The sequence below is a fragment of the Phaethon aethereus genome (assembly GCF_964289735.1).
Source record: "Phaethon aethereus genome assembly, chromosome: 2".
Classification (NCBI taxonomy): Eukaryota; Metazoa; Chordata; class Aves; order Phaethontiformes; family Phaethontidae; genus Phaethon; species Phaethon aethereus.
The window spans coordinates 161,765,206-161,783,246 of NC_138582.1; the positions used below are offsets into that span (position 1 = coordinate 161,765,206).

General features: G+C 43.3%; 1 protein-coding gene across 1 annotated transcript in view; it reads right to left on the bottom strand.

The window, feature by feature from the left end:
• UBE3C (ubiquitin protein ligase E3C) overlaps nucleotides 1-6,425 on the bottom strand; it is an 84,265-nt gene extending 77,840 nt beyond the window's left edge. Inside the window, exon 1 of the mRNA XM_082014791.1 lies at nucleotides 6,254-6,425. Coding sequence (XP_081870917.1) covers nucleotides 6,254-6,319 — 66 coding nt within the window. The 5' untranslated portion in view covers nucleotides 6,320-6,425. The remainder of the gene's footprint in view (nucleotides 1-6,253) is intronic.
• Nucleotides 6,426-18,041: the final 11,616 nt, after the last annotated feature.

Consider the following 18,041-nt stretch of genomic DNA (forward strand, 5'->3'; position numbering starts at 1 on the left):
GACTCTCCATCCTCTACTGGATATGGCGGGGAACATTGTCTCCAAGGACAAGGACAAGGCTGAGGTACTTAATGCCTTCTTTGCCTCAGTCTTTAATAGCCAGTCCAGGTATCCGCAGGGTATTCAGCCCCCTGAGCTGGAAGACGGGGATGGAGAGCACAATGTACTCCTCATAATCCAGGAGGAAGCAGTCAAGGACATGTTAAACCACCTGGACACCCACAAGTCTATGGGGCCTGATGGGATCCACCCGAGAGTACTGAGAGAGCTGGCAAAGGAGCTTGCCAAGCCACTCTCCATCATTTATCAGCAGTCCTGGTTAACAGGGGAGGTCCCAGAAGACTGGAGGCTTGCCAATGTGACGCCCGTCTACAAGAAAGACTGGAAGGAGGATCCTGGGAACTACAGGCCTGTCAGCCTGACCTCTGTACCGGGAAAGATTATGGAGCGGTTGGTCTTGAGAGTGCTCACAGGGCATGTGCAGGACAACCAAGGGATCAGGCCCAGCCAGCATGGGTTCATGAAAGGCAGGTCCTGCTTGACCAACCTGATCTCCTTCTATGACCAGGTGACCCGCCTAGTGGATGAGGGAAAGGCTATGGATGTTGTCTACCTGGACTTTAGTAAAGCCTTTGACAGCGTCTCCCACAGCATTCTCCTGGAGAAACTGGCGGCTCGTGGCTTACACAGGTTTATTCTTCACTGGGTGAGGAACTGGCTGGATGGCCGAGCTCAGAGAGTTGTGGTGAACGGCGTTAAATCCGGCTGGCGGCCGGTCACAAGCCGTGTTCCCCAGGGCTCGGTTCTGGGGCCGGTCTTGTTCAATATCTTTATAGATGATCTGGATGAGGGAATCGAGTGCTCCCTCAGTAAGTTTGCAGATGACACCAAGTTGGGTGGGAGTGTTGATCTGCTGGAGGGTAGGAGGGCTCTGCAGAGGGATCTGGACAGGCTGGATCAATGGGCAGAGGCCAGCTGTATGAAGTTAAATAAGGCCAAGTGCCGGGTCCTGCACTTTGGCCACAACAACCCCATGCAACGCTACAGGCTTGGGGAGGAGTGGATAGAGAGCAGCCCAGCAGAAAGGGACCTTGGGGTGCTGGCTGACAGCCGGCTGAACATGAGCCGGCAGTGTGCCCAGGTGGCCAAGAAGGCCAACAGCGTCCTGGCCTGTATCAGACATAGTGTGGCCAGCAGGAGTAGGGAAGTGATCGTGCCCCTGTACTCGGCACTGGTGAGGCCGCAGCTTGAATCCTGTGTTCAGTTTTGGGCCCCTCGCTACAAGAAGGATGTTGAGGTGCTGGAGCGTGTCCAGAGAAGGGCAACGAAGCTGGTGAGGGGTCTGGAGCACAAGTCTTATGAGGAGCGGCTGAGGGAACTGGGGTTGTTTAGTCTGGAGAAGAGGAGGCTGAGGGGAGACCTTATCGCTCTCTACAACTACCTGAAAGGGGGTTGTGGCGACGAGGGTGTTGGTCTCTTCTCCCAAGTAACTAGTGATAGGACGAGAGGAAATGGCCTCAAGTTGCGCCAGGGGAGGTTTAGATTGGATATTAGGAAAAATTTCTTCACTGAGAGAGTGGTCAGGCATTGGAACAGGCAGGCCAGGGAGGTGGTGGAGTCGCCATCTCTGGAAGCGTTCAAAAAACGTGTGGATGTGGCGCTTCAGGACAGGGTTTAGGGGACATGGTGGCGCTGGATTAATGGTTGGACTTGATGATCTTGAAGGTCCTTTCCAACCTAGTGATTCTGTGATTCTGTGATTCTGTGATTCATTTCCATTGCGGCCTGGTGTAGGTTTAGGTAAGATAAAAGAAAATAGTAATTCTTCGTTCCTGAAATTATTAACAACTTTCCTCAATCAATCAGTAAGAAAGAAACAAAACTATTTTTTAAATCTGTACCATCATTGCTTAAATCCTACAGACATCTATCCCCATAAGCAATCCCAAATTGTGCAGCTCTCGCCATACACTGGAAATCTCACAGCCTACTGTTTTTAAATAATTAATTTTTATTCCACAAGAAGTTACTCCATGCATTGAATATAGACCACAAAGAGCAAACAAGGTGCTTCTGGAGTTCTACTTCTACACTTCAGCTGAGAGCTGGGGCAAAAAGTATACAGGAATTTAACACATAATGTTATGCTATTAACTTAAGAAAGCATATCAGTAGCTACTGAAATAAAATATAAACAAATGTCATAAATTGAAGATCTCTGATTATTTAAAGCGTCCGTATTAAGAGAATTAAAGAAGTTTAAGAGACTTTTTAAAATACAGATGGAGTCATCACTATTTGTTCATTAGTAATTTTCCATGTCTTCCACAAAAACAAAACGCAAAAAGAAACTCAGTGAAGTTGGTTTCACTTTCACGACATTGCTAACTCACCTGTATTACAAATTCTTGAAAAGGAAGATTTTTTAAATAACATCTCATCTTATATTATAATTTTAATATATTCTATTTTAAACAGTCTTTGGATTTATAAAACCATGTTTTAGATATCTCAAGTGATACTGTAAATTTGACTTAATATTCTTTTAACCATTTTTCCTGTTAAAGGCTTACAAGATGTCATTAATACATTTCACAACCTAAGCGAATAATGTGGAGGTACAGAGCGCCCTGTACATCTCCGCACAGGCATGGGGATCCCCCTGCATGGATGTACTAAAGGACTGGTACCTCGTATTTTTCTTAATGCTGGTAAAATTAGTACAGGAACACTAGGACTGACCTTACCAAATCAAGCTGACATGGTTAAACAGATTCTGCACTATGCCACCAAGAGTCCAACTTCATGATAAAATTAGTGAAACCTGCCAGCCACCACCAGAAGGCCTGGTGACACTCCAGCCTGAAGAGAAATATTCACTACACCAGACACAAAGGACGGGGTGGGAACACCCAGGTCAAGAACCATCTGTTTCAGTCCACTGCACAGTTAAGATTGGGCTAGCTCAATCTGAACTGCACCCCAACCCAACTCTTCAGACACACCTCTCTTCCAGCCTAACACACCACAGAAATTCTGCAGCCACAGCCTTTTAGGCAACCATTATTGTCCTGCAGAAAAAGGCCATGAGTAATTCAAGATGTTCCCATATTGAACTTCATTTCCAGAGGCTATTTGATTTCTGAAGTGAAAAAAAAAAGTTTTGCCACTTTTAATCAAAATTAAATCTGAAAATAATGTTTTAAGAGCCTCATAAAGCAGGCAATCATGTTTTTACGGTGACAATAAACACCCACAAAAAAAAAAACCACAAAAATTAACTTACCACATTGTAAATAAAACACAGTATCTATATCCTCACACAAATATACAACTAATACAAATAGTCCAAATGAATCAGCAGATTTCTGAAAGTAGGTACAGAGGGAAAATCCAAACACTGACAATACTACCTGTATTTTTACACTTATGTACAATGCAATATTAAAATGTTACAATGTTCTAAAGGATTGGTCAACAAGGATAGTCGTTTTGAGAACATTAATTTTGCACCCAGGATTTTAACAAGAACAAAGACTACTTTTTTGGCAAAAGGTTTGGTTGGATTGAAGGGTCTCTCTACAGCATCCACACAATTCAGACCATCATAACGCACATGAACGTAAGATGAAACAGTGTAAAAACAAACCTGAAGCGCTCTACTTTTTTAATTCAAAAATGCCGTGAAAGTTAGTGGTGAGAAAGCACAGTACCTTTCTAACTGCCATAATGCCACAAGTCCCCAGTTACATTTCCATATTTGTGCCTGCACTGATAGGACCCCTCATGAGGCCTAAGGAAACATCACAGACGTATGCGGCAATGTCAGACAGGGTATCAGCACGTGACCCATGACCAACAAGGGTACTGTTTGCAGCTACAGTTATCTTAGCAAAACAACTCTTTTAATAATCAGGTTTGCTGATGGTTTATTTTGGTGTAGCCATATCCACATCAGGAAGACTCTGCTAGCATCTTTAGCACTGACTAGCTCCTCAAACTGGAGTCACTGCTTTCATACTAGGAGGGTTTTGCTAATGTAGCTATGCAGGTGCAACAACATTTGGGACACTTCCCCAAACTGGGTAGAGAGTTATTCTTAGCATTAAGCAGCCTGCGTACAGATTCTACCAGTATTTGTGAGTTGTGCTATATTCCACCAAAGGAATCAAAGCAGGCAGCGCTAAGCATCCAGCCAGCTAATAACAGCATGGCAGAGGTACAGCGATGGAACTGTACACTGCATCTTTCTAAAATTATACATGTTTGGCAGGACAAGGGGGTTTGTCAAAGAACTTTCCCCCTCCTGCCCCCGTACACAAAAAGCTAAAAGGAAGTATTTTACAATTCAGCTTTCTGTAAAACTGAAGCCTATAGGTATGAGAAACATGATCATAAGGAGCCTGTGACATAACGAGAAGCTCGTGGAAGTCATGTAAACACTTGCCACACCAGTCTCTGCTGTAGTACATTTACATAAAAGCTAAAGTAAACCACATTTTTAGAAGTAATTCTTAGTATTGCTTAAACAGAACCCTTTCATTAGTACTGTACACAGTTTCTGAAAATAAGCAGCTATTTCAAGGGCATTCTACAACATCCATATAACCATGATATCCAAAGCCACAGCTAACTGATTTGCACTGGTGTAGCACAAACAGTGTGCCAATGTGTACCAATGTAAAATAACAAAATCTGTGGACAGTCGGTATCAACCTGACCATGAATTACAACCTCTGGACAGAGTGAAGGTTATGCACCCATTTCAGTTTCCGCTTCCTTTACCTTTTCGTATTTCCCCTTGGAAATTTATACCTGTATAACATTAATAAATTTCTCCCATATAATTAAAACATAGAATTCTGCTGAGTTTTCAGGAAAAATCAGTAGGTGTAAAAGAAGCTATTAGGACAGTTGTTTACTTCTGTAGAAAGAAACATGTTCTGCAAGTAACACTATTAGCCAGTCACTGCCAAAAGTTGCACAGTACCTGAAGGGTAGAGCTGAGGGCCAGGGCATGTTCTGCCAATTCCTACTTAACTGGGGAATATTTATGCTATTTTAGACTCCTGTAATGCCATTGTATGTAGTCTAATTAACAGAAATGCTGTAAGATAAACAGAAGATGATTCAGAGGAAAAGCTGCACAATTTAAATGCAGTTCTGTTACTCATCGTTTAATAAATTATGTAAGGGAATACATCAAAATGCAAACTTCACTGTGATTTTAGTATCACATAGTGCAGTATTTTAGTTCAGTTTCCTAATCATACTACCAACCCTTAAAAGTTTCAGAGAAACAAACCTGCTTACAGTGTACAATCACAAAACCTTATTTTTGCCCCCGTTGAGATTCAAAATTACTAATGAAAACACTCAATAGCTTCCCACATAATCCCGTCCAATGAGAAGGTGAAGAATCAGTATTTTAGCAGTGGAATTAAAGCGGCCCTTACAAATCAGGCTGCTTCTAAAATCACTTTATCCTTTCTCTTGTTCTTCGGTAGTTCTATGCCCGTCAGTGCTCGACTAAACATTTGACTACCCTGTCCGATCAGCAAGACCTAAGTAAACCGTTTCGCTTCTTTTCCATCAATAAATACAAGGAGACACAATAGTCTGGTACAGCAGACAATTAACTGCGACTCAGCCTGCACAGGACAAATTGATTGAACGTAAACTTGACAGAGAAAAACTAAACCTGCGACCCGGCAACCCCCTCTCACGTGGATCAGCCTCCCCCAGCCATCTGCATCGATCGCAAGCGGTGTAAGGCTGCTCCCCCCCCCATCTCTCCAGCGAGGCGAGCCCACGCAAGACCTTCCCGTCGGAGAGAAGCAACAAGGGGTCTCCGAATCCCTCCCTCCTTCATCCCGGGAGCCCTGCAGACCAACAGCCCAGGAGGTGCTACCAGCCACAACAAACCGCGCTGCTTGAAGGGGGACGAGCTGCGGAGACATTTCCTCGCTTCCCAGAATTCTTACTACGCTACGAGCCTGGGAGGGGGTGTGTGGCCTGATTAAAAAAAAAAAAAACCCAACAAACAAACAACACAAAACCAGGGAGATCAGAGACAAACACATCATCAGAAGGGGAGGATTTTTCCCCCCCTCTATTCAACCTTAGTCATAGTTTCTCCCATTTTTGAAGGCCCAACGGTAAAACAACGATAATACCAGAAGGCAAGGCAGGCGGGGGGCGAGGGAAGCCGACACAGACACAAACGCGGAGACACACAACCGCCGTTTCTTACCTTCCTACTCGCTCCTCCGAGAGACACCTTGGGCCTTGTTTTGAAGTCCCCTTCAAAGCTGAACATGTTTACAGCTTATCCCATCTAGAGTGGAGTCCGCCCCCCCAGCTGGCCCCGCGAAGGGGGCGCCGGCTGCTCGGCAGGGGCTAGCGGAGGGGCCGCCGCCGGCCCCGGGGCGGCACAGCCCACCCCCCCCTCCAAGGAGACACAGACCGTCCCCCGGGCTGGCACCCCGCGGCCCTCCCGCCCGCCGCCGGCGAGCCCTGCGCCGCCCCCGCCGCCCGCCCCCGCGGGACTGCTCCTCTCACGGTGGCCCGGCTTCCCCCCCGCCCGCGTTCCCCGCCCCGAGGCCTTCGCTTTCCCCGTTGCCCCCTTTCTGACCGGCGGCGACGCCTGAGTGTAGTGGGAGGGAGGAGGGAGGGAGCGGAGGAGGGGGCTGGCGGGGCTGCTTCACTTGCACTGGGGGAGCAGCCGGCTACGGAGAGAAGATGGCCGCCGCCCGCAGCCTCCTCGGCGCGCTCCCGACGACCGGGCGCGGCCGCGCGCGCGCCGCCCGCAGCCGCCGGGGCCGCGCCGCCCGCGCGCGCCGTCCCTCGGCCACCCGCGGGGCCGCGCCTCGGGCCGCGGCGGCCCCAGCGCAGAGGTGGCGGGTCGCGGCCGCCGCTCCCCGGCTTCCCTCGCCGCCAGGCCGCTCGGCCTGCCAGCCCCGCCGAGCCCTCACCCCTGCGCGGGCCTGCCTCCGCCCTTCCCGGGCCTAACAATCGGGTTGTCCCCCCGCCCGTTTCTCCCAGAAACGGCTTTCTCCCAGACCTGACCCGTGTCCGGCTTGTCACAGCTACGGTTGTTGCAGCTAAAACGCCTTTCCCATTTTAAATACGAACTTTGGGTGTACAGGAGCGTTTGGAGCCAGACGTGGAGCCGTCGTACCTCTCCGGCCTAGCCAGGCCACCCTGAGGACGAGGCTTGGAACTGAGGATCCTCGGCTTGGCCTCAGCGTGGGGCTGCCTTCCTCAGCGTCGGTGCGCTATGATGACATGCATTATGTATCTGTATAATTTTTTTCCTTTTTGTACGAGAAGTGTATGATAGACATTATCCCATGGCAAAGACTTCATGACCAATCTGAAGACCAGACACTGAACGCCCAAGTACAGGCGCCGGTGCTTAACACAGCTGTGAGAATCCACTTGAGAAAGTTCCTGGTGTGTGTGGGCTCCGCACAGGATCAGGGCCTCAACAGTCAATGAAGAATAGAAAGAGAAAAAGGCTAGGATATAAAAGCAGCAGACCCAAATGGTACAACTACACCTGACGTGCCTTTATTTTATATTTCTTAGACTGTTTTCCAGTTTTCAGTACTAAGGTTGCATGCTTCCAGATATAGAGGTGACATGGATGACAGCAATAACAAAAAGCAGTTTTTCGTTGTGCAGCTACAAGGTGCTAAATAAATATAGGTGGCCAAATCCAGCTTTCATTTCTTTCAGTGGAAATTTGATTAAGCCCTAACTTGTGAATTCTCACATGGGCATATCACAACAAACAAATGGCAAGGATCCACGTACATGCTTCACAGCTGTTCATACGGAGACCACAATGCCGTTTAACTATTGCCAAGCTGACTGACAAATGACATATTTGTTGAGATTTCTTTGGATTTGGATGATTCAGAAGAGTCTAAATTTTAAAATTTTAGGCTTTTCAGACTTTTTGTAAGGGAACAAGTGCTTGGCAAGAGTGAACATTAGCCCTGCATTTCCTGAGATTACATAGTTTCATTATAAGCAAGCCTGGCCTCTTGTAAATACTGTTTACAAATGCAGTTGGGGTTTAGGGCATTGTGAAATACCTGGTCAAATGTTCGTTCATAGTTTCAACACGTTGCATTGCTGATGTAATATCACACTGCTCTATATAAGAGTGGTAGCAAGCTTTTATCCAAGCATGACAGAATTCTTTTCAAGTGGACTTAAGCTGTGATAAACTTTGTAAGTAAGTCTCATACAGATAAAGGACTAGTCTAGATGTCCCTAGCAGTTAATTGATTGATTTTCACTAGCACAGAAGCAAACTGTTAGGTCGTGAGTTTGTGCCAAATTTATCAGTAGCAAAGGCAACTGCGGGATTCAGTCCCTCTTCATGTAAGAAGCCAAACAAACGTGAACCTGCAGAGAGCAGGGTTTCTATGAAGTGCGTTTCAGACCAATACACATTTGACAGGTTCCCGCTCCGATGTCAGAAGGACACATGATCCTCTGCTGATCCTGGTTGTTAGCTTCTGAAGAAGTATGTGGTAAATGACATGGGCCCAACTGATGAATGTTTGTCTGAGAAGTCTTAATGATTTGCATGTGCCCCTAGAGGCCACTCTAGGTGTAATTTTATTAAATGAAAAGTTATGTAACAGAATAAACTGAGTGCTTGTATCTTGAGTACAGTGAATTTATGGAAGCATAAAAGAAACTGTAAATGTTTTTTCTTTTTATATTTATTTTTCAGGACAAAATACACATTTATATCACAGTGGAGAAAATATACAAAAGTCAGAAAACTCCGTGTCACTTAGTCAAAAAGTCAGAGCAGAGACTGGTTTAATAGTCTCAGGGAGCAGCAAGAGCAGAGCTGCGCCATGAAGGAAGAGGAGTGGGTGCTGAGCATGACCCCAGCACAGGCCATGCCCTCCCTGGTCTGGACATAATCCCACAGGATCCAGACACAGTGGGCAGGGCCCAGCAGTGGCTACAGGGTCCACCGACAGCCGCAGGCAGGGCGAGGGGATGAGTCTGGAGGGTCCAGCCATGAGCAGAAGACAGTGCTACGATGTAGGTCCAAGGTCTACGGGGAGGCAGGGCTGGAGACAGGTGGGCCTGAGCTTAGATGGACCGATGAGCAGTGGGGTGAGTGAGTGGGCATCTGGGCTGAAGCTGTTTAGGGCAATTAAGTTCTGTCAGTGCGTTCAGGGCCCTGACAAACATATACTCAAGGATCTAGGAATATTGCTCTTGTATGTGTGCTGTGTTAACACCCACCTGCCTCTCCTGCTGGAATGAAGTTAGCTCCATCCAGAAGATTAGAAAGACAGTTTCCCATCTTTCTCATCTTCTTATTGCACATTCCATGAGATTTTTTGCCTCCTCCTAATCACAGTGCTCTGCCTTTTGATTGTTCCTTTTTCCCTCTGCAGGTGTATGTGCACATTGCTTCCAGGTACAGCTGGACTGCAGAAGTCCAGTTGTTCATCAGACTGCAGTCTGTTAAAAAGATGTCATTACTCAGCATTTTCTTCACTCCCCACAATCGATAGCAATCTTTTCTAGTTTTTATTTGAAATCAGGTATGTAGGACCATTTCACCTGTATATGTGAGAATCACCAGTGACAAGTATTCCATTTCCAAGAAAATGAATTTCTTTTATTTTCAGTATTTTTGTTAATAAGCAAAGGCGGCTGTGAATATGAATGTCCTGGAGAACTAAAAACAAAGAATCCTAGAAATACAGGTGTAGGACTGACCTCTAGTTCATCCCCATGCTTTAAGAAACGAATCAATATGTACATATAAATTATCTTTAAATACGTATATCCCTAAGTATATGTTGCTCTTAAGCACCTTTCACACAGCGGTACTGAGTATAGCTTCGGTAAACCACTGCAAACCAGGCAGTTCAACAATGTGCCTAGCTGCTCACAACAGAAAGTCGTGGATTTTCTCCTAGCATCCAATTTATATTTCCATCCTTCTGTTGTGCAAGTAAAATCTGAATCATAACATATATGTATAGTGATCCAGTCTCAATGTGTTTTACATCTCTGAGATGTCCTGTAGGTTTTATGATAGTCTATGTTGCTTTTTGCTTGCAACTGTGGCACAGAGACTTCAGAGGAGACTATGCCTGAGCAGGAGGTTAAGTTCTGGCATTGGCATGGAGTGGGGGTAAGTTTTCCAAAGGTGTGCAAATACCTTCTTCTTGTGAATGCATGCCATAGAAATGAAAACAATACACGCAGGTTAGTCACATTCATTGAAAATATGGGCAAAGTGTGATTCAATCCACCTTAGAGAGACACTTATCTGTGGATTCTCTCCTGGGCCTGCCTCTTGGTACCAAAGGACAGGAAATATTTTGTGATTCATATCCAACTATTGTAAGATCATAGATCCCTGTGCTCCCTGGTCTTTCTCCTTTTTCACTATGAGTGACTTGGAGCAAAACCATCTTCTAAACGTAGCTTGTTGACACCTTGGTACCGGGCAGAAGAAAACCAGGAATAAAGATTTGTTGGGGACCAATAATAAAAAGAGAAAAGAATTTCTTCCCAACAGTGATGGAATATCTTGAGTTTGTATTGTGCTGGGTGTTAAGGATAAGATTACTAAGGTGACTTATGAACATGTAAAATTATAGAGCTACTGGTAACTTAAGGTAAGTAGAGGCATACTCTGCCTCTGTCAGGGAGATTTTACAGTTTTTGTAAACACTCTACTTATTAAAAAAATTAGTGGCATTTAAAAAGAAAATAAATATTTTTACATGTGTTTTTCACCCTTTGAATGAGCACCATTTTACTTCTACAATCATTTTTATTCTCAAAATAATCCCCAAACAATTTGATTTCTGATGCATTGTCCTTCTAGCCCCATTCTGTGCATATATTCCTTATTTAGACAGGGTAAGCAATCAAGAGTATATTTGGCAATTGCTCAGTACGGTAGGGTATGATGGCCAAATTGTCACCATCTAACCATTACTTTCCATCCCTGTGCAGTTATAATAAAGTGTCCTAAACTTTTATGCTGACTTGCTGAACTCAGATGAAAATCCAAGATGCACTGACAGCATCTCATTATGTGCTACATTACTTCCCAAGATGCAGAAACATTTTTACAAGAGCACATAATAAATGAACAGTAAATAAGTTAGAAATACTTTAATTTGCAGGAGATGAGGCTTGAGATTAGTCCAAATGCTGTGATAGGCCAATATCTGATTTCTAGTAATGCTTCAGTAAAATTTGCTATCATATGGACTGATGGTGGGAGGTAATTTATTTTTTTTAATTTATTTACTCTGGGTAAAACACTGAAAATTAAATCTATTCTATCAGAGAAGATACTGGCAAGACTGTAATGTAAAAAGCACTTCACTTAAGCACTTCCTTTAGTTAAACCTGAGTGCCAACAGACACTGCCAAGGAATGAAGACATTTTATTTAAAATTACACTGGCAAGAGACCATCAAATTATCCTTAACATTTTCATTAAATTGAGATACAGATATAGTTAGGGTAGTAAATCTTTTCAATACAAGGAGTTTATTCCTGAGCCAAGGCCAGATTCAGCAGTAATTGTAGGAACTATTAAGACCTAAAGCCTCATCTACATTACCAAAACAACTGTTCAAGGCTTTAGCCCAGTTTTGGAAAATGGATGGGATCCATCCTGTACTACAGAGCTAATCAGAGCAGCAAACTGCAGTGATGCATTTGGATTCCAGTCTGGGGTGATCATTCCATGTTTTGTTGGTTTGCCTCACTGAGGTTTCGGGGTTTTTCATTAGAAATCTGTGAATATCTATAGGTTGCCTGCAGTCCATGCTCTCAAGGCTGTAAAACAGTCAAACAAGTGGTACCTTTTGTAATATTGACAGCTTATTTCTCTACAGGAATGTCGAGCTGAAGAGACTAAGGAACCATCATTTTCCAAGATGAAAAAAGTTATTACCCTATGGTCTCAGCTCCTTTATAAGATATACATAGCAAAATTTCCCCCCAGAGATTTCATTTCATTCACAGCTTCTGATTGAACAAGATCATTAGGCATCCAGTCTTCTGAGGAGTGTGGGGGTAAGGGCTTATAGTTTTATAGCTAGAATTGTGAGACATTATTATGTTCCTTGGCAAGTATTAGTTAACCATAAATCCTAGTTTGTTTTCTGGGGTTAAAAATCATAAACATACTTAATTCCAGTACCAGTGCTGCAGAGATGTTCAGCTAAATAATAAAGTAAAGATTAGGGTGCTGTTTTCCAAGTCTAGCTGAAAACTTAAGTATCAATTTGTTTTAATAGGAATTCCTTCAGGATCTTGTCTTTGAAAGCCCAATTGCAAAGAATAATTGCCCTCAACTGAGCACAAATATAACTTCATATTTACCTTTGTTATCTTTGGCTCAGCTTTAAATATACCTGGAAGCTTTCCCTGTATGTAAGCATTGTAAAAAATGCCATTCCAAGCAAATTCCAACATGCTGGTTTTAAGCTGACAGAAACATATGTGCTATGGGCCAGTACGCATCTAGCTGTTGTTAAAACGTGTTCCACTTCATTTCCTATTCAAATTGGTTGGAGTATTTTCACCTTCCCTTAGTGCCCATGTAAACAAGACCCTTATCAAAGTCAAATGCTTCATGTGGTTTGAGGAGAACCAGACCAAATTATTTATTTGGTTTAGGTCACCTGAACTTCCTTGAGCTCCAGAAAAACACATACAGACACGCACACTTGTATGTGTATGTGTACGTGTATGTATTGATATATGGATATATGGAAGTGTTTTCTTGAAGAAGTTCTCAGAATAATTTAAAGAGGCCCTTCATAAAAAATTACTCATAATTACAAATGTAAAGTTCTTGAAGGCTCATATTGTGAAGATTCATCCAAAAATTTTTTAAGGGGCACAAATTGTCATCTTGTGGGAAATATTTAAGAAAAAGCAAGGAAAAAAAGAAAAGAACAAACAGAAATCAATTCAGATAACTAAGAGGAAACAATAGTATTCTGAAATTTTAAATTATTCTTAAGAATTTACTACAGCTATGCCGTGGAATCCTAGAAGATTGTTCTGACTTACCTCTGTGCATCATTCAAGTTATTCAGATTAATTTTCTGCGTGGATGTATTAACTTAGTCCTAAATGAGCTGTATAGGCTCTTCTATAAACACTGGTTTTGCACAACTCACACCCATTAATTTAACTTTGCAGTTGGTAAAAATCAGTGTGGTTACACAGAATTCAGTAAGGGTGAAGACAGTTTATGCTGCTTTAGAATAAAGCTCCTGAATTTTACTCCTACCTACTCTTGTATTTCTTTATGAGTGAGATCAGTGTAATCTAATTTTATCTGTCTAAATATTAGGCATCTAGTCTAACCTCTTCATCTAGACCTCTCAACAGAGAGGCACTTTCTTCCTCTTCTAAACTCCTTTCTTAGAATGGGTTCAGCTCACTGGATGTGTTTATTGTCTGAAAGTTCATTAGGAGATTAGGCACTTGCCATGTGCATGGCTGAAGTTAGCTGAGGTGAGTTCACCCTCCATGTGACTAAAGACAAGCCACGCAAGAAGGAAGTTTATCCTTCATCCATAAAGAACGAGCAAGGGTGCTTAGACACTTCTAAGCAGACTTTGAGATCTAAATAACAAATGAGCAGTAAAATTGTTCAAGATTATTATTAGTGTCACAGAAAGATGTTGAGAAAAGTGACAGAGACTGTTTAATAATTCCCATTTTTCTTTGGTACTGATTGTAAAAGCTGTAGTTAACATCTGCTGGGGGAAAAAGACCCAGAAATTACATTTGTCTTTTGATCTCTGCCAGTAAATTTTGATTTTCAAAATACCGTTAGGAAAAGATGAAGATGCCACAGCCAGGAGTTGGGAGATGTAGTTTAAATGCCCAGCACTTCCACTAACCTTCTGTGTAACCATGATCAAGTAAGTTAGCTGGAAAGCGTCTTTGCAGAGAAGGACCTGGGGTCCTCCCAGGCAGGAGGTTGAACATGAGTCAGTAGTGTGCCCTTGCAGCAAAGCAAGCCAACTGTGTAGCAGGCTGTATTAACTAGAGCGTAGCCAGCAGGTTGGTGGAAGTGGCTCTTCCCTTTGTTTGGCGCTTACGAGACTGCATCTAGAGAGCTGCAAGCAATTTGGGGCTTCTCAGGGCAAGGAAGACATTGAAATACTGGAGCAAATCCATCAGAGGACCAACAAGATGATGACGGGCTGGACTGTATGATAAAAAGAGAGGCTGAAAGAATTGGGTTTATTCAGCTTCGAGAAGAGAAGCTGAAGGAAAAACCTGACTGCAGTCTATAACTATCTAATGGGAGTGTATAGAGAAGGTGGAGCCAGACTCCCCTTGAGTCACTGGACGCAAGTTGCAACCAAGAGGCAACAGACACAAGCTGCAACAAGGGATATAAGGGTATTTTCAACTAGATATTAAGGAGAAAATTTTCATAGTCGAGATGGTCAAAGACTGGAACAGGAGCCAGATAGGTACCTTGTGAAATCTCCATCCTTGGGGATATTCAAACGTACACTGCACAGGGTGCAGAGCAATCTGTTGCCCTGCTTTGCACAGGGGGTTTGAATTAAGTCCGCAGGTCCCTTCCAACCTCAACTGTTCTCCGATTCTGTGATTCAGTTCACCTAACTAATAGGCAGACTATGGTCCTTGACATCTGAGCTGGTTGCCCGGAGTTCCGTTTGACATCAGTGTTGTGACTTACCCAACATTGACTTTAAGATGAGATGTACCAGCCCACGCTCAGTACTGTTGCTCAATTGCTGAGACAGAGGGAAGTCCCTTCTAAGCCGTGATGACTTAGTCATATCAATCCCACACTCTTTACCTCTCTTTCACATTTGTAAAGCAGAGATGCTCCTACCTCAGTATCTTTTTTGAAGAACACATTAATATTTGAGCCTCACTCAGAGACCGTGATGTTGGCTGCTGTATATGAAAAGTGAAAAAAGAAATAAAGTCTTCCAGATGATGATAGCACTGTGGCTCTCTCCTCTCGTAAGCAATGCCAACAATAATTTTAAACAGCCTTTTATCTTCAAACGTATTGCAGAGACACTTCGGAGTGAGAAGGGCTTCTTAACATATGAACTTTCAAATAGCTGGGTTGAAGAAAATATGGAGCTTTTCTTTAAACAATTAGAGCCCATTTTGCTAATCAATTTTTGTCAGGTGCCTAGAAGCATTTTTCATTATCAGATTCCAAATTGTCATGAACAGTATGAACTAATGACCTGTTATCAGTCCAGTTTGGGGCACTCTGATACATCCTTGCTCAAATTAAATAAATCACAAACCTTAATTAACAAAGACTGGCATGACTGCAAAAGCAATGAATTAGTTTGTACGCTGAGAGATCACAAACGTACAGTAGTTACAATTAATGGATTTAATTTTAAATGCTGGGTCTCCTGCATGAAAGTGCCTGAGAAGTCCATCCTGGCATTCTTATTACTCTTTAATTATAATTGATGTAGCTGGGAAAGATGTCAGCAGTGTACATCTTAATATAGGTGCTAGTGTCCCTTAAGAGCTTATAGTCCTTGCTCAAAACAGTCAATGACAGGCAACAAGGTTTTGATGAAATCCAAATTTATTAGGGTTATTAAAAGTCATTAATTATTTGGCACTGTAGAGGTTTAATCCGGTGCTATTTTTTTAATAGGCAGCTTTATATATTTAAGTTTGAGAACTGAGGTTTATTTTTAGTTTTAAATACTTCTGTCCCTATTGGCCCCCTCCTGCCATTCCTGTTTCTTGCAGATTTCTCTCTTTTTTCCCCTCTTTAGGCTGAGCTCTTATCTTCCAAGCAGATATTTCCGGCTATTTTCCATGCTTTTTTCCAGCCTCAAGAGAGATCTGCACTGCTCCACGATCACTGTTCTTGTGCGATGCAGATCCCAGGAGGTTCAGCCAGCAAAGAACAGTTAGTCAGGTCTAACAGATAAAGTCAGCTAACATCAGCAGAAGATAAATCCATCTTCTGTAAAAAGATATCAAGTCTATTGGCATTGTTCGTGGTGTCAAGCTTGATCTGAACATAAATGGCCTGATATTTAAATATTTTCCATGGGTCATCCTCTGCTTCCCTCCATCCCACATGCAGCCCAGCAAGCAGGGTTGACACCAGGCAGAGATGAAGTCAATAGCTGCCTAGGGCAGCCGGCTGTGAAGGGCAGGACAGCAGCACTGGTCTCCCTGTGCACTTGCCTGTCCCATCTGGAGAACAAGGCCAGCAACCCCTGCCTCTGCCAGAGGGAACGGGGCATAAAAAGTGGTAGCAACAAAGAAGGGGATGAACAGTCCCAACTCGCCTGTCCTCTGAGGAGCAGTGGCAAGGTCAGTTCAAGAAGGATCTGTATCCCACTTTCCCCCCGAGCTTGGTCTTTCCACCTTCTCAGAGCTGGCTGGACCATGCTCCCAGCTCTTCATCCCAAGGGCACTCCTGCCCACTTCATCGAATCTCCCCGCGAGACACTCTGCCCTCTTCCTGCAGGATGAGTTTAGAAGAAAATATCTGCTCTCCAGCTGACTATCATAATTACAGCATAAGCCTTATGTTAACTTGTGCTTCTCTTAATGCCTCAACTTCTGGAGTTCTTAGACCATAGGGAAACCCCAGTTAAAGAGGAAAATTAATTTTCTGGTTACAGTGACTAGAAATGGGAAGTAGGTGAGTCCTGAAGGCACATAAAAAACAAAAGGCAAGTAGAATGAATCCCACATGGATTTTGTCATTGGCTTTACAAAAGGTTTGTCTGTTTTGTTTAAACATTCTGTTTAATGCAGCCAGAATTTTCTTGATTCCTTTAAAAAAGTGTATTTTTTAAGGATGTATCATGATTATCGGGGTCTGATTCATCAGTTTTAAATATTTAGGGTTGACAATAAAATACTTTATGGAAGTCTGTAACACAGGTATGACCATTTGCTAAATTTCTTGTATTATGCATCTCGAGAGCACAAACCTATAATTTAAAAATTAAATTATGTAAATCAAATAATGGAAATAACATTTAACCTGTGTTTTGTATTAATGATATACTAACTTTCATCAGTTCCATTTTCTACGCTTACCAATTAGACCTTACAGCGACTGCAGTCAATAACAGTGATTTTTGGTAGAGAATCAAAACAAAATACATTTAACTGAGAAATGGAAGCTTGCGTACAAGCTTTGCTTGCTTTGCACTATCTGATACCCTCGTCTTAAGCAAGTAAGTATTCTGGCCAGATAAGACCACTGGTTTGGTCTCTTGTGGAGTACAGGACATGGAATTTGATCCATTTGCCTCTGCAGTGATCCATACACTTTGGACGTAGGATTTGAAAAGGCATCCTGTGTCATGCACTCCAGTCCCCTGCTACCACAGGCTCCATACATATAATCCTTTGCACAAATTTATGGAGCTCCATCTGAAGAAACATTTGGGCTTTTCGAAGTAGAAGCTGATGGGTTTACTCTTCAGGAATTTGGCCAATCCCGGTTTGAGTCCATTTATCCTTGTGGTCTCTGTAACATCCTCCAAGAGCAGAGTACTGATGCTGAATGCCTATCAGATGTTCTGTGGGGGAAAGGGTAATGCCTTCTGTTTTAAGTTTTTTACTTGAGTGTTTATTGGTTGCCCCTCTGTTTATGCCTTTCCCGTTTTCCTGACTAACCCCATTAGAGGCTGTTGCAGAATCTAACTGATATGAAGCTTAAAACCCTTCTTCTCATGTCTAGCCCAGCTCTGTTCATGGCCAGTTTATAGCCATTTGTTCTTACAGAGCAGGTCCCCCGTCATAGGGAAGCTTTCCTTTCACTCTTAGAAGTACTGCTGTGAATGCATTGTTTGCATTTACTTTTCTTATCTCTGCATGTCATCTCCTGATAACACTGGGATTCACTGGTACACCCTGATCTCCCTCCTCCTCAGGCATTTTCAGCTGAGTTCAATTCACGGCAGAAGTTCTGATGATGATTCCCCTAAGGCAGGCCACTTTTG